Here is a 15,045-nt window from a genome sequence, read left to right as displayed (position 1 = left end):
GAAACAGCAAGGAGGAAGGGGGAAAGGATACACATCAAAGCCTCGGGGCCGGCGGGGAGGGAAGCGCGGCGGGCGATAGACTCAGTACCAACCCAGTAATTGGGTTGGAACTCGACCAAAGCTCGCCAGATCGAATGGCAACCATGCTATCAGATTTGGTGTGTTGGGAATATCTGGATGTAGGAGGATAGATGGAATGTGAATCTCCATGTTGCTATCCATCTATCTATCTCGGTCTCTGCGCGCACGAATTTCTTGTATCACCACCGCTGCCTATATACTGCAACGATGGACATGACGAGCACATAGAATGAGATACATGACGATGTTGACGAGTGCAACATCACTCACTTACTCAGCCCAGAGACTGCTCGAGCCCTTTAACTACCGTGATTAGAGAGGGCTATATACAGGGTTGAATCAAGTCAGAAGAGGCAAGCAAGGGTATATACATACGATCAAGTGATTCAAGCACGGTTGCTAGAGCTGAGCAAGTCGAAAGCGCATCCAAGAGGAATTAATAGCATGGTGTTCGAAAACGAGGGTCCCGCGACAAGTGAGCAACGTTCACAACACTACTTCAACGACGACGACGACGAACTAACAGTGAACAAAACAAAATCAACTAAAACAGTCTTTCATCATCATCACCCTCATAAACCCGTTTCATGTACACCCACCTCCCGTTTCAATAAACCCCCAGACAGACAGTCCATGCATCATGCTTGCTTCTTGCTTCCATCTATGCTAACTCGACTACTGTATATCCCGGCGCTCGTTTACTCATCAATGACAGACGCGAACTTGTCCAGCATCTGCTGCTGTATCGCCTCGTACTATAGCACACATAAATGGTTAGCCTTATACCATTTGACAAACGTCGAGAAACAAGGGCTCAGAAAAGAGATATACATACCTTCTTGCAAATCTTCTCTTGTCCTTCACTAGGGACCTCGAACTTGAGACTCTTCAACTGGGCTTGCAGGTCCTGGGTGGCCTCGCGCACCTTGTTCCAGTTCTGGCCCTGAGCAATTGCCTTTTGTGCCTCGTCGTGGAATCCCATCATGAGCTTCATCATCCACTCCGTCTTCCAAATAGGACAGAACTGGTCGTAGTCTGAGTAGCCGTTTTGCTGGAGGAAGTCCTCCTTGATGAGCGTTGCCATGTCGAGCGTGATCTTGTCGGGATCCGAGAGCGCCGACTTGCCAACCAGCTGGACGACCTGGTCGAGCTCTTCGCTGTCGGAAAGGAGCTGGCGGATGCGGTCGCGGAGGCGGGGGAAGTCGGGGTACTCTCTCTCATACCACTTGTCGAGAATGGTGAGGTACTTGCTGTAACTGACGGAGGTGTTGATGGACGGGAAGTGCTTGCGTTGTGCAAGCTTCTTGTCGAGACCCCAGAAGACCTGCACGATACCGAGGGTGGCAGATGTGACGGGATCAGAGAAATCACCACCGGGGGGAGAAACAGCACCAACGATGCTAACACTACCCTCGCGCGGCGGGCTACCAAGAGCTTGGACCTTGCCGGCGCGTTCGTAGAAGGATGCGAGCTTGGCACCAAGGTAAGCGGGGAAGCCCTGATCAGCCGGCATTTCTCCTAGACGACCCGAAATTTCTCTGAGCGCCTCAGCCCAACGGGACGAAGAGTCAGCCATCATGGCGACGTTCATGCCCTGATCTCTGAAGTACTCGGCGACTGTGATACCCGTGTAGATGGACGCCTCACGAGCGGCGACGGGCATGTTGGAGGTGTTGGCGATGAGGGTCGTGCGCTTCATGATGGGCTCCTTGCGGCCGTCGACCTCAATAGACAGCTCGGGGAAATCCTTCAAGACTTCAGCCATCTCGTTACCGCGCTCACCACAACCGACGTATACGATAACGTCACTGTTGGAGAACTTGGAGACGGACTGAGAAATGACAGTCTTGCCGCAGCCGAAAGCACCAGGAATAGCAACAGTACCACCCTGGACCGAGGGGAACAGAGCGTCGAGCACACGCTGGCCGACAAGGAAAGGCTGGTTGGCAGAATGCTTCTCGGCCGTAGGACGCGGTACACGGACAGGCCAGGTCTGCATCATGGGATATTCGGTCTTCTTGCCATCGAACTCGACCTCGAGGATCTTCTCCTCAACGGTGTACTCGCCCTTCTCGGCGATCCTAGTGATGGTACCACGGGCCCGGGGAGGGAGGAGAATCTTGTGGACAGAGATAAACGAGTTCTCGTAGACAGTACCCCAGACGTCACCACCCGCGATGTGATCGCCAACCTTCATGGTCGGTGTGAACTCCCATTTCTTCTTGCGGTCCAGCGCAGGGGTGGCAATACCGCGGGGAATGTAAATGCTGTTGGAAGCCTCGGCGATCTTCTCGAGGGGGCGCTGGATACCATCGTAAATGTTGTTTAGGAGACCAGGGCCGAGTTCGACAGAGAGAGGCTTGCCGGTCCGTAGTACGGGATCGCCAACCATGACACCAGCTATCGAGGGACTGGTTAGCCATCTAGTGCAAGGATGGAGTGACTTGAGATTGTCAGCCTTACCCGTCTCTTCGTATACTTGAATTGTTGCTTGGTCGCCATTGATACGAATGACTTCACCAACTAGTTGATCGTGGCCGACTTTAACCTAATTCCAGTCTCAGCTCAGGCACCCCAATAGTAGCCAAGGACAACTGTATAACCATACCAACTCATACATAGCAACACCGATCATGTCCTCGGCGACAACGACGGGGCTTTGGGCCTATGGGTTAGCGAGCTGGTTGAGAGACATGGAGGTGGGTTGTGATGGGGAACGCACCCGGACACCGAGTAGATCTTGCCTGCGAGCTATTAGTAAATCATGAACCTTACGTCTAGTTTAGCAGTTGCACGAAATCGCAAACTGAACACTTACCGGTATGGATGCCATCAACCTCGGCGCCATTTTGTTGCTATTCAGAGGCCATGTCAGCAGGCAAAGTCGTAGATGAGGTCAAATAGAAAATATGCGATGGTGTGGTGGTGGTTTGCAACATGAAGCAACGCGTTGTCGAGAAGCGGGGGATGATGGGGCGAGGCTTACGGGAGCCATCTTGGGCGAAGGGGCAATTGGCGCGGAGGTAGGTTTCAGAGGAGGTCGAGGAGAATCCGAGGTAAGAATGACTGTAGGTATATGTTTATGCGCGGGTCGCTCGGGTGATGGGCGGGCAGGCGTATCGAGCTGCAATGCGGGTGTTGAGGGATTCGAGGACGGTTTGGTTGGTGATGGTGGCAGTGAGAGGTTGGAAGCTTGGTCAAGCAGAGCCGTTGAATTTGGGATGGTGGTGACGAGGTAAGGCACCCCAGGCCGCAGCCGCAGCCGCCCGCCGCAGTGGGAGGACAGCGGCAGCTGCTCCCCATTTTCCTACCTCTACATACTAGAGGTATGTAGCCCACGGCAGCTTACCTACCTACCTAACCTAGAGGTACCTATCCCCATCAGGTTGCTCTCTAGCCATGACCCCGCCGATCCACACCGGTGCTCCTACAGTAAAGATCCCTGCTTTTGCAACCCCCTCCTTTTGCAAAATCCCCCCTTTTGCAAAAGATTTCGACTGCCTGCATTCCCTCTGGTGGTAATTCCTGCAACCTGCAATTTGCAACGCTAACAGCCCGGATTTGCAAAAGCAGGGGTCGAATTTGGTGGGGCGGGCACTCTTATACCCGTATACCGGGGTCTAATAGCTCCAGGGGATCCACTTTCTAGTACCTCTAACTATTACTGAGTAGCTAGAAGACTCTTACCTGGTCTGTGCTCCTGTCCTCCCTTTTGCAAACCCCCCTCTTTTGCAAAAAATCTGGGCTGCCGGCATTAGTTGCAAAAGCAGGGATCATTACTGTACCGTGCTCTCCCCTGCTACAAACTCCTCCTGCAAGTACGTAACCCCTAGCGTTGTTTCCATCATCCCACTCGCCCAGAGCTTTCCTAGGGTTAGGGTAGGTAATCTGGTTTGGACAGAGCTCAGGTACGGTTGTGGTAGAGGTATTGTGAGGTTGACCCGAGGTCGGCAAATGGGTAAAGGAATTTCGGAACAAGTCTCGTCACACAGATGTTTCGTTTTATCGTGACATGGCAAACAGCCTCCGGGGCAATGACGCATTTGAAAGATGACGGGTTGAAGTAAACAAGCTCCCCCTGTTGTCGTGAGGACCCCCGTTCAGCCAAGTAAAAAAAAGGAGGGAATCGCTGTCCAATGTCCGACATTCCCACTTCATCAGGAATCCAGCATGTCCCTGAAGCAGACTTCACTTGATGTATCGCAGATCAGCATGGCCGCACTTAGCAGTAATGGTTATGGTCTAGAGGTGAGTAGCATAATTGTATTGATATCGATATTTCAAGTGGCCCTGTTACGCGACCTGTTATCATTAACGGGCAACCCATCCACCAACTAAGCTCTATGTCTCCGTTGGAATGATATTTCTGACTTCTTCCCCTTTTATCTGTGACGGTCAACACCCTGTGAATCAAGTCGGGCCTATATAGGCTAGCGTCATGATACTGAAAGGGGGCGACCGCCTAACCTGATTTCTCACACCTTCAAGGCCGAGAGCTGAGTATAACCGACGAAAAGGCCATAACCTAGAACCTATCACCCAGAATCTTCCACGCCTGTTTCATTCGTTTCGAGGAGCCAAATGTGTTCAACCTTCCCAAATGATAGCCAGATACCGTCCCTGTAATACCGAAACCCTAACATATCCTCTAACAAACGCCAGAAACACCATCAAAGTCACACCCAAGTCCGACCAAGGCAAGTGGCACCCCACGTAGCGAAGTAGAGAAAAGCATTTGAAAACCCATTTTCAAGAACCGTCCGAGTCCCTTCATCCGCCAATTTTGAGGCCTGTCCCAAACAAAATAAACCTTTCAACAAGTTCACACGGTATATCAGGAAGGTTGCTGCGGGTTTAGACAGGTGGCTGCAACTACCCCCCCAAACGGCCATGGAAGAGAAATAAGAACGAACCCAAAGAATGATAACCAAAGAGTGGCAAGGTAGTCCGGGATTAATTGTCCGCTCGTGAGGAGAATATAAGCGTAACCAGGAAATAAGTGGAACTCATAAGAGGCAAAGGAAGGAGACACCAGCCCGTTTTGTTGTCCATATTACACCGACCAGTCTTTGACACCATCCATCCTTCACCAGCTTGCTTTGCGTCGTACCCATTCAATCAACCTCCACCATCACGAGGAACGCTCAGAATCCGAAGCATCCGGAGTCGTGACAGTCGTTACTGCTATATCAAGCGCATCGTGCGTTGTTCGATCAGTTGAGGAACCCCTTGCATGCTGCTGTTCCGCACAAGCAGGGGATACGATCCGTGCTTCCGATCTCGCGCTCGAACTTGTAGTCGTACGTCAACTCTTCGTCTACAACACGCCGCGTTAGCTCAAACTATCACTGCATCTCATGCCACTTTCCACCATAAAAGACTTACTCTGAGCAATGTCGCGCAGCGCATAGATAACGATGCGCTTGCTCCCTTCCACTTTGATGATCTTGGCTGTACAATTGGGCATGCAGCTATGGTTGATGAATCGGGCAATACCGCCCTTCTTCGTCGCATCAATAACGGTGTTATCGTCGATGCGGAAGAGGTAGCTGCTACCGATGCCGCTCTTGAGGTATCTGGCTTCGCGAAGTTCGGCAATCTGCTGTCGGACTTCCTCACCAACGTACTCGATGATCATGTCGTCTTTGTTAATGTTTTCCATTGCATAAAGACCCCAGTTATGAATAGCGGATCGCGCAAATTTCACTGGCTTCTTTCGCTTCTTAAGCTGGTTGAACCGCAAGACATCCGAATCTTGCCCAAAGTTCTTTCGCTGATCATTGATCTCCGCAACATATCGGCGATTGTTGACACGGTTGGCACGCGAATTGCCCTTGGCGACCAGGCTATCTGCTGCGAGCCTGGCGGCTTCTGCGGCGGCAGCGACAGAGTTGGTGTTCCCGTTCTTGGCATTCTTTTCCCGCTCTTCCCTGGCCTTCTTGACCTTGATATGATGGGGAAGATACTTGGACTTCTCAGAATTGAGAATTTTCTTGACGCCCTCGGTCCTGGCACATCCAGTCGGATTGGGCACATAATAACCGCCGATTCCAACTGGTTTATCGATTGACCCATCCTCTGAATTGAGTTGCCGGATCCTATTCCGTCTCCAAAGCCACAGCTCAGCATCACAATCAAGCTTAGCGGTACCAAACTTTCTTTGGAGCCTCTGGGCATCTGGTCCATCCTCGCCTTGAAATGGCACCAGTTTCAGGGTTCCAATATCCAAGTTGAAATCCTTGGGTAGGATGAGAGCGTCGACGACCTCCGATGGATACAATTCAGGATCCAGATCAGGTTTGCTTTCTGCCTCGGGAGCCTCCGGGGCTTCCCCTTTGGTGTCGAGTTCTGGTTCGGGTACAGGTTCAGGTTCACCAACCTGGGATTTCGCTTCAGCGTCCGGAGTACCTTCAATGTCTTCAATCCCTGCGGCCCGAAGAGCCTCTCTCTCAAATGTCTCCTGTTGTTGCTTTTTGAGCGCCTCACGCTCCTCGAAGATCTGCTTTTTGGATTTTTTCTTGGCTTTGGCCTTCTTCTTCGGTTTTGTGTTATCTGGTATAGGGGTTGGCAACCGCGAGTCCTCGGTCTCTTTGTCCTCTGCCGGTTCGGCTTTAACGTCGGCATCAGGTAGGTCATTCAATGGTGCTTCGACGCCTGTGGGGGTAGCAGACTCCACAGCCTGCTCCTGTGAAGGCAGTTCGGTCTCGATGCGTGCGATAGTCGCCTCGAAGAGCTCTTCAGCTTTCTTCTGCCGCTTAATAGCCGTTTCTGCCGGAAGGTCCAGTTTTCGCTTCTTTAGCAGGGCTGACGTATCGTTGAGAGCGAAGCTGGCCTCCGTCATTGAGTCGTCTTCACCAGCAACCCAGGACCCAGTTTCTTCTTTGTTCCGGTCCTCCTCTGAACTTACACGGCTCCTTGGCCGAGACTCCGGTTCCTCTGTGTCCCGAATCATAGAATATCGGTTATCCACACCATCGTCAGAATCATCGTCACTATCGGAGTTAAGACGATGATGCAGAGACCGAAGATCTACTCGTTGCGTGGGTCGTGCCCGCGCAAAGGGATCATTGAACCCATGTTTTCGGGCATTCACTCCCCTGCTCTTCAGCTTTCGGACCCGTAAAGTTGAAACATCAGCGCGAGCCGTACGCCTCTCAATTGGGTCGGCTCTCGAATTCGGAGTACCAACTGGAGAAGACCTGCCTTCAGAGTCATCGAAGACAATCGATGGAATCGTACCACTATGAGCGTCGTCAATGTTAAGCTTACGCCGCTTTGCAGCATGATTGACCGGGTTAAGATAGTCGAAGACTGCAGGAAGGGTGATTTTGGTACGGATGGTCTTGAGCAGATGCTCCGTCATTTCTCGTCGTATCACTTCGGCAGCCTCCTTGACCGGATCGAGGTTCTTGGCCCGTTGTTTCTTCTCCTCCTCAATGTCCGCCTCTTCATCACGGCGGCGCCGGTCTTGATCATCACGTTGTCGGTGCTCGGGTGGCGGTCTTTTCTCCGAACCATAGCTGTGCCTGCGATGATCCTCAGAGCTCCTTGAGCTCTTGCCCACCGTACCGAAGAGGTGAAGATCCATGACCATGCTGTAAGTGAAGAACGCTGTGTCGTTTGCGGAATTGTAGCACTTGCTTGCTTCGTCTCGCCCATAATGAGAATCGCGGAAGATAATGTAGTAGCCCGTCCTATCCGCGCGAATGTCATCAAAGCCATATTGCTTGAGCCGCTTCTTCATATGAGCCACAGTTGTTGGCATCACTGGAACATACTCATGCGCCACAAAAATATACGGCTCGCTCTTGATATGATTAACGATCGGTTCGGTTTCGATGATGCTGGGATGTCGAGGCTTGGTTGAGGTCCAACCGGCTTCGGAACCTCCAAGGGCTCGGTGCGCTGCTGGACCTTTGGGGGCTGTTGGCGGAGGTCCAGGGATAACCTCACCAGCTCTTGGTTTAGGCCCGGTAGGAATCTTGTAGGCAGCGCTCGGGGTCTGCGATGTTTCCCTACTCTTTTTAAGAACAGCCTCCATCAAGGCCTTGCTCTTTCGGCCTTCGGGGTCAAACTCGACGCGGACTTGGTTGGCCTCTATCCTCCTCCCGTGCATTCCTCGGACAGCTCTCCTGGCAGCTTGATGAGCAGGAACAGGTACGGGTCGTGAAGAAGTCGGTTTCGAATCTTTGTACCGAATCGTCGCGAAGCCGAGATAGCTTCCCGTCTCTGGGTGCATCTTGTTGCTGCTTTCCGCAATGTCGCCGAATGATGCGAATATGGTGGTGACTTTTGTGAAGGCGATCAAAGGATTGAAGCCTCTCACAAGAATTTGTACTGGGGGCCCCGGGCCACAGGAGGTCTTGGGGTCATATGGATAGGGCTTCAGGTTGCTCGGCGCATCAATCAATTGGGCTTTAGGGAGGTGAAAGTTGACGTTGATGTAGCTGAGTTTCCCGCCGTGCGCCAGGCGTGGATCTGAAGGGGGAGCGTCATCTTCATCGTTCTATAAGCAGTATTAGCCAATTGATTCACAAAGATGACGCCCTCCCCCCTTCCACGCCGACGTGTTCAGTGTACGTACCAAGCCATAATCCTTGTATATAGGTTTCGCCTTTTTCTTTTCGGAGCTCGACAGTTTTTTGTCCAGGAGAGGATCATATGTGCATATGGTGCACAAGACGGAGCGACTAGGGTCGCGGGGCGGGACACGTTCGGTACCGTCAGGGAGTGGGACGAGAGAATCAGTGGCCGAGCCGTTGAGTGTCGGTGTCAGGCCGTTTTGCTTGTCGGCATGATGGGGCGAGACAGAGTGCGGCTTCGCATGAAGGGATGTAGAGAGATATAAGGATGACGGTGAGTCGGCGGTTGTGAGAGGGGTGGTGGAGTTGTGAGTGTGAGAGTTCCTCACTGAAGCTGAGGCCATGGCGGGCTGTCGCGTGGAGGAACTGAAGATGGATGAGCTTGTGCTTGCATGCGAGCTTGCAGAGCCAACCGTGTTTAGCGTGTCGCCGGGCAGCGACTCGGTATCTTCAAGCGGAGGGCGGGTTGCGTCAGCACCGGCGGATGAGCTGTGATTGAGAGAGGTTATGTGTGAGCGGCCAGGACTGGCTCCGTCATCAGATCGGTTGGAAGTGAATGAGGACAAGGGAGTGCGATGGCCGTTCGTGTCAACTGGCTGCGTGGGCGGAGAAGCTTGCGCTCTCATTCTTGCCCGCTCTCGCTCCGTAGCTCTGTCCCTGGCAGCCCGCGGAGCGGCGGGGAAGAACTGAGCGAAACTCGCGCCGGACGACCGAGACATTGCGAGAATGGGGAACGTCTACCTCTCCCGCCTTCCTCCTACCATCATCACTCGAGTCGGCGAAACTGCGAGATAGCATGCATGAGGGGATCGACGCGGGCGGATTGAGCTGGGACGTGGCCGAAGTCGAGGGCGACGTGAGCTGCGATAACTTTTGTGAAGGGCAGAATCGCGCGCGCGTGCAGAGCGAGAGAGAACCACGCGACAGGACGGGCGGGACTGAGCTTTTGCCGATCAGGGCGGGCGCTGACGCTGAACGCTGAACGGGGGGGTGACTGCAGTGGCTGGTGAACGGGGCAGCGAATGAGGGCGTGGAGTGGTGAGCTCGATTGTGTGCGAAGGAAGGAATGAATCTGGATCAAATAGAGACGGCGAGCCCTGCTGACATCGGCGACACGGAAAACGCTGAGTGGGAGACGGTGGTTCGTTGTGAGCAGTGCAAAATCGTGGCGGGATTGAATGAAGTCGAAAGTTTGAGAGTGTTCTTCCTTCAAAGGAGGTGCGTCAAGGGCACAAGGGCATGGGCAGCGCAGACCGGGTTGTGGACCATGGATTCTTCGATGCGCCGGCCGCTGAAAGTTGAAACAAGCGTGGAAGGGCAACATGGCGGCAGGCGGATAAGGGGATTTGCTAAGCCAAAAACGGAAAGATACTCTCAGGTTCGTCCTGCGCCAAGCATCAGGCTGGCCTGTGCATCAACAATTAAAGCCCGTGTCGCGCTTCATTTCCCTTGTCGCGTCTGCTACCTTCCGCCAGGAGCGTAAAAGCGCAAAGTGGCCCGGTGGAGGGGCATCCACATGTCAGTCACTGTGTTCCACTGTTGGTTTACCATTTCAGTTCTCTTTACAACCAACTGCGTCATTGCAGCTTCAACGATCCCCAACTCTGTTGTTGATCTCCATCACCACAAAGGGATTGAAGTCTGAAGAACACTTGTTTCGAAGCTGTTGGCTTGACACTATGTGGCGATTATCACCCACAATTGACGACCGGAAACTGTATTTTGTTCAACATTCAAGCTAACTGTAAAAGACGCGCTTTCTACTGTTTACATAGGGCTAAAAAGCGTCTGATTGTTGAAATACAGCGAGAACCACAAGGTTCCCTTGTTCCCTGCTCTGCCATATGACAGCCTAACGGTTGACAACGCCCAACACCAAACAAGCCGTGAGAACATCATCATTACGGTCGTTTATTTGCCTTTCTTCCGAATAGACGCCAAACCATCTATGCTTGCTCCGACAATGAAGACGAAACACCATGGAACCATTCCTTTCCCAACCTTAACGGCGCTCATAATGTTGCATAGTGCGTAAAAGAATTAGCCAGACCAACCATGGCAAACCAGCCGACCGACTATTGTGATGATCCATCTCACCGTCCAGTCTCTGAACTCCGTAACAAAAAAAAAAAAAAACCAACACCACTCATGTAGAAATATGGACGAAAAAGTCACTCAGCAAGTGCTCGACTTTCCAATGAACGCCTCTGCTCAGAAATCGGTTGAAAGCTGGAAATCATCATCGGAATCATCGAAATGAGGCACAGTCTCATGGTCACTGTGCTCTTCTTCCTCATCATGGGCGAAGATGGAAAGCAGCCCGAATGGCTTCTGAAAATCTTGTGTGGTCTGAGCCTGCGCAAACCGAGACGGGGTGATGGTATTGTCTGACCCATTGGACACCAAGCTGCTGGTGCGGGCGAAAGGGCGAGGCCTTGGCCCAGATTGCTGTTGATTGCTGGCAGCAGCGCTAGCCGGCCTTGCAGCCTCGGAAACAGATCTGCCTCTGCTGTATCCTAGGGTATTTCGGGATGTTGCACTAGAAATTGGACGGTCCTTCGACAGGGTTCTGGCGTGACTTGCATTTGATAGCGAGGGCTTGCGCGCGAAAAGACTGCCTTTGTTAACGGCCGTCAAAGAGGGCTTGCTATTCACCTGTGGGCGGGATATGCTTCGTTCCCTCGCAGAAGTATGGGACAGAAGGGAAGCAGCTCTTCGGGCTACCAACATACTAGGCGGCCTGCTTGGTAGGCGCCCAGTCTTCTTGGTTTCTCCGGAGCAAGAAACTGCAGCTGCGTCCACTTGGGTCTTCTTCAGGAGATCCTTGCTCTCAGGAATGTCGCCAATGCTCCAGTCGAACTCCTCCATGTCTTTCTTGATTTGTTCGTCGCCGCGTGCAAAGTCACGCTGTTGCCGCTCTGCCATTTCCCTCTCCTTGGCAGTCATGCCATTGTTGTCCAACTTCTTGTAGTAATACTCGTAGTATCCCTTGAACATGTTCTCGGGCTTCAGCGACTCGAAGGTCAAGGCGTGCGCAGGGAGGACGTCGGACTCGTACGGAAGGTCCTGTGCCGGGGGAGGACAGTACTCGATCTCCTCCTCGTCGTTGTTTTTTGGCTTGATATCGGCATGCACGTCCAGCTTGGAGTCTTGGGTCTGCGGCGCGGCTTGCTTTTGACGAAGGGTCGTCGTTGGCTTGACGGTTGACTTGAGATCGCCGCCTAGTTCCTTGCCTCCGCCGGTTTGCTGTGCCGCTCTTGCCTTTGCGTTGGTGGTCTTGTTCCCGAGCGGTGCTCTGGCAGTTCGAGGGGCTGTTTTGAATGGTCAACCGATATCCTTTGCGCAACCAACCTCTTTCGATTGTGGAAAGAGATCATAAAGAGCACTCACCGGGCGTCATCATGGCTGCCCCAGTGCCCTTAGTGAAGACATTATCGCCTTTTGCAATCGTGCCCTTTCCGGCAAACACTCGAGTGGTGTTCTCATCGTTGAGAGGGACCTTCAACGGCGTTTTCGGGTACAAAGCGCCAGGTGTCTTCACTGGGAGTTGTTTAGCGTTCCCAGCTTGATGCGCAATGCGATTTTCTTGATCTTGATGTGCTCTCAACATCTTGCTGTGTTGCTATGGGATCGCTCCCAACTGCCCAGAAGAGTTTTTGTAGTCGTATGTAGGTGGTGGCGGGGAAAGGTCCAGTAATCGGATGCTCTTCAGTTCAAGTGCTTGGAGCCGTCGGTCTGTTTGTGGGTGAACGAGGCGAGGCGTTGGCCGAGCAACGGAGTGAGCTGCTCAACTTAACTGGCCCCACATTTGAGCCAGCCCCTTGCTGCCCGCCTGTGGAATCCTATCCAGGGGATCCAGACCGACAAGTTTCAGTGGATGAGGATGGAAATTGAAAGACACCTAGCGGGAAGCTGTGAGCAGCCCATTCAGATGGTCAGACTTGCCAGACCGCCCGCTGGCGCGCTGAACGCACTGGGTCAACTGGACCAGCCAGGGGCAGCTGGACCCCCGATCTGGGCACGATGTATGGCTCCCGTATCTCCCAAGTCACGGCAGGCGAGGGAGACACGCAGGCGGCCGTTATGGAGGGGAGGGGCACTCTTCATATTGCAAACCCACTATCATCTGTCCGCTACCTTCCTCTCCTTCTCCTCTTCCCTTCCATCAACCCAACCAACACATCCACACCATCCTCACAAACTGCCCTTTTCGCACTCGAGATACCCGTCAACTCGCAACATCGCGCTCTTCTAATCTCACCTTTCCACCACACAAACACATAATACCGACACAATGGACCGCATCAAGGAGGTAAGAAACATCATCGCTTTCGAGAGCTTGATCCCTGTTGTGGACCCCACCAACTGCCCAGTGATGCGTAACCCCTTAATGGGAGCAACAGCCAGCTACGGCCACCGCCACATCCGTGTATCCCCAGGCCTGCCCGTCAAGGCCTAAACATGCCCGCGACTGCTTGACACCACTATCGCGATGCTCTTTGACGACGGAATGCTGACCAGCGCGATCACGCTTACAGAAAATGAACCAGCTCCGCCTCGAGGCTGACGAGGCTTCGGCTAAGGTCGAGGAGCTCCAGTCCAAGATCAAGGTCCTCGAGCAGGAGAACCTTCAGAAGGAGCAGGAGATCACCTCCCTCTCCCACAAGAACAGCGTGCTAGAAAGTGAGGTGGAAAAGCTCGAGACCCAGGTTAAGGAATTCAAGAGCGCCGCCGAGGATGGCGCGCAACAAGGCACTCAGAACGAGACGCTGACACGGAGACTTCAACTTCTTGAAGAGGAGGCCGAGGAGGCTGACAAGACTCTCCGCGAGACCAACGAGAAGTACGTTCGCATCGAAAACACGCACCCCTGGACGATGAGATGGGGGAGGGTCCTAACCCCTGTGCCCTTGAACCCCTTTTCTTTGCGACACCTTAGACTAACATGATGTTTTTCTCCTTCAACAGGCTTCGCCAGACCGACGTCAAGGCCGGCCACTTTGAGCGCAAGGTTCAGGCCCTCGAGCAAGAGCGCGACCAGTGGGAGTCCAAGTACGAGGAGATGGCCAAGAAGTATGCCGAGGTACAGAAGAGCTTGGAAGAGTTCCAGGCCGATATTGCCAACATCTAAGTTGGTCAACGGATGCAGTCGGAACATGGTGGAAATCCCTTTCTTTACGTTTGTTCACAGCGTCACCGCATCGATAATATCAGCCTGACCCTTTATGCCGTTTGTCCTCGGGTTGTCGAGTAGGGAGATAAGACGGACAAACCAAGCCGTCATCTAACTCCCTCGTACAACTCATATTGCCTACTAGTTCAAAGCATAATCCATCATCCCAGCATTGCACACACAGTACTTGAACAAGATCTAGATATCGTAAGGGATACCGCTGTCAGGAATAGCGGTAGATTATTTCCTTCGCCATCTAACCTATCATGCCCGCTTCGCTTTCTTTGCCCTCTGTTTCCTCTCTGTGACGTTTCGGTCATGTCGGCTTTCGTATGTGAATTTCCTCTTCTTCTTTTTCTCTGGGAAGTTTCGTTTTGATTTCTTGTCGGCCTCTTGCTGCGCCGCCTCTTCAGCCGCCTTCTTCTTCTTGTTGTTCTTCTCCGTCTCGGAATCTTCTTCGTCCTTCAAGGTCCGTGGTTTGTGGATGCCGTCCCTATCTACGCTGACAGCTTCTACTGTCACGGTCGTATAGCGGTCTTCATCGATGTACTCCTCCTCAACATCAAGCGCAGGCTCTTCCGCCACGTCGTCCTCGGATAGCCCATCCCATTCGTCGTCTGACTTGTTCTCGGTGGGTTTGTCGTCGGTACCGGCACGCTCTGCCTCGTGGAGAAGCTTGTGCACTGTTTGGATATGTTCCTCAAGGTTCTTCTGCCGCTCCTCTCTGATCTGTACCCGACGTGGATTAGACTTACTGCCATGGAACCAACCAAGAAAGACAGCGGTCATCCGGTACGTACCTGTTTTCTCAACCTAATTCGTTCCAGCCGTGCCTCTTCCTCTGCTTGCGCCTTCGCAGCCTTGATGCGGGCCTGTTTACGCTTGTGGAAACCGGTAAGATATTCGGTGCGGGCGTCCTTGTCGAATGTGATTTCCTCGACCTTGTGCACTATCTTGCGTTTCTTGGGTGGCGGCGCGAGCCCACTTTTTTTGGGCCTTGGGGCGACAAAGAACGCTGGATCCCTCTCCATAATGGCTTTGAGGGTTGAGTTTGAGTGGAAAGTTCGTTTAGTGGTTTTGTGAGGAGAACAAGAAATCGAGGTAGAGGTAAGGGCGGGAAGGATCGATGTTTGGATGCAGCGATCTGGATGCTCTGGGTTCAACTGTAAATTTACTGATAGCCACCCCCCTGTTCAAATGTTCACTCGA

At 52.8% G+C, this 15,045-nt stretch overlaps 5 protein-coding genes across 5 annotated transcripts; 1 reads left to right on the top strand and 4 right to left on the bottom strand.

Moving 5' to 3' along the window:
- Positions 1 to 407: 407 nt before the first annotated feature.
- Positions 408 to 3,385, bottom strand: B0T23DRAFT_20363 (ATP synthase alpha/beta family, nucleotide-binding domain-containing protein; the record flags this gene model as incomplete). The annotated part of the gene is made up of 7 exons (XM_062833430.1): positions 408 to 836; positions 917 to 2,481; positions 2,545 to 2,629; positions 2,690 to 2,738; positions 2,804 to 2,825; positions 2,900 to 2,936; positions 3,068 to 3,385. Coding segments are annotated over 7 exons (2,133 nt in total), but the record flags the coding sequence as incomplete, so codon positions are not given.
- A 1,748-nt stretch (positions 3,386 to 5,133) lies between these two features.
- On the bottom strand, positions 5,134 to 9,555 carry B0T23DRAFT_20341 (histone-lysine N-methyltransferase, H3 lysine-4 specific). The gene is made up of 3 exons (XM_062833426.1): positions 8,666 to 9,555; positions 5,467 to 8,587; positions 5,134 to 5,398 (listed from the first exon to the last, which is right to left on the bottom strand). Exons 1-3 carry the CDS (start codon positions 9,380 to 9,382, stop codon positions 5,295 to 5,297), a joined length of 3,942 nt encoding a protein of 1,313 aa, XP_062697206.1. The 5' UTR covers positions 9,383 to 9,555; the 3' UTR covers positions 5,134 to 5,294.
- Positions 9,556 to 10,692: 1,137 nt separating this feature from the next.
- On the bottom strand, positions 10,693 to 12,406 carry B0T23DRAFT_20326 (uncharacterized protein). The gene is made up of 2 exons (XM_062833422.1): positions 12,054 to 12,406; positions 10,693 to 11,974 (listed from the first exon to the last, which is right to left on the bottom strand). The coding sequence occupies exons 1-2, from the start codon at positions 12,271 to 12,273 to the stop codon at positions 10,875 to 10,877; spliced, it is 1,320 nt and encodes a 439-aa protein (XP_062697205.1). The 5' UTR covers positions 12,274 to 12,406; the 3' UTR covers positions 10,693 to 10,874.
- Positions 12,407 to 12,530: 124 nt separating this feature from the next.
- B0T23DRAFT_20288 (tropomyosin) lies at positions 12,531 to 13,947 on the top strand. Its single transcript, XM_062833414.1, has 3 exons — positions 12,531 to 12,975; positions 13,202 to 13,506; positions 13,632 to 13,947. The coding sequence occupies exons 1-3, from the start codon at positions 12,958 to 12,960 to the stop codon at positions 13,792 to 13,794; spliced, it is 486 nt and encodes a 161-aa protein (XP_062697204.1). The 5' UTR covers positions 12,531 to 12,957; the 3' UTR covers positions 13,795 to 13,947.
- B0T23DRAFT_20323 (nucleolar protein 12-domain-containing protein) lies at positions 13,857 to 15,028 on the bottom strand. The gene is made up of 2 exons (XM_062833421.1): positions 14,637 to 15,028; positions 13,857 to 14,565 (listed from the first exon to the last, which is right to left on the bottom strand). Exons 1-2 carry the CDS (start codon positions 14,865 to 14,867, stop codon positions 14,101 to 14,103), a joined length of 696 nt encoding a protein of 231 aa, XP_062697203.1. The 5' UTR covers positions 14,868 to 15,028; the 3' UTR covers positions 13,857 to 14,100.
- Between the last annotated feature and the right edge of the window lie 17 nt (positions 15,029 to 15,045).

The sequence above is a fragment of the Neurospora hispaniola genome (assembly GCF_033458365.1).
Source record: "Neurospora hispaniola strain FGSC 10403 chromosome Unknown B0T23scaffold_1, whole genome shotgun sequence".
Taxonomy (NCBI): Eukaryota; Fungi; Ascomycota; class Sordariomycetes; order Sordariales; family Sordariaceae; genus Neurospora; species Neurospora hispaniola.
This window is presented reverse-complemented; position numbering and strand designations above follow the sequence as displayed.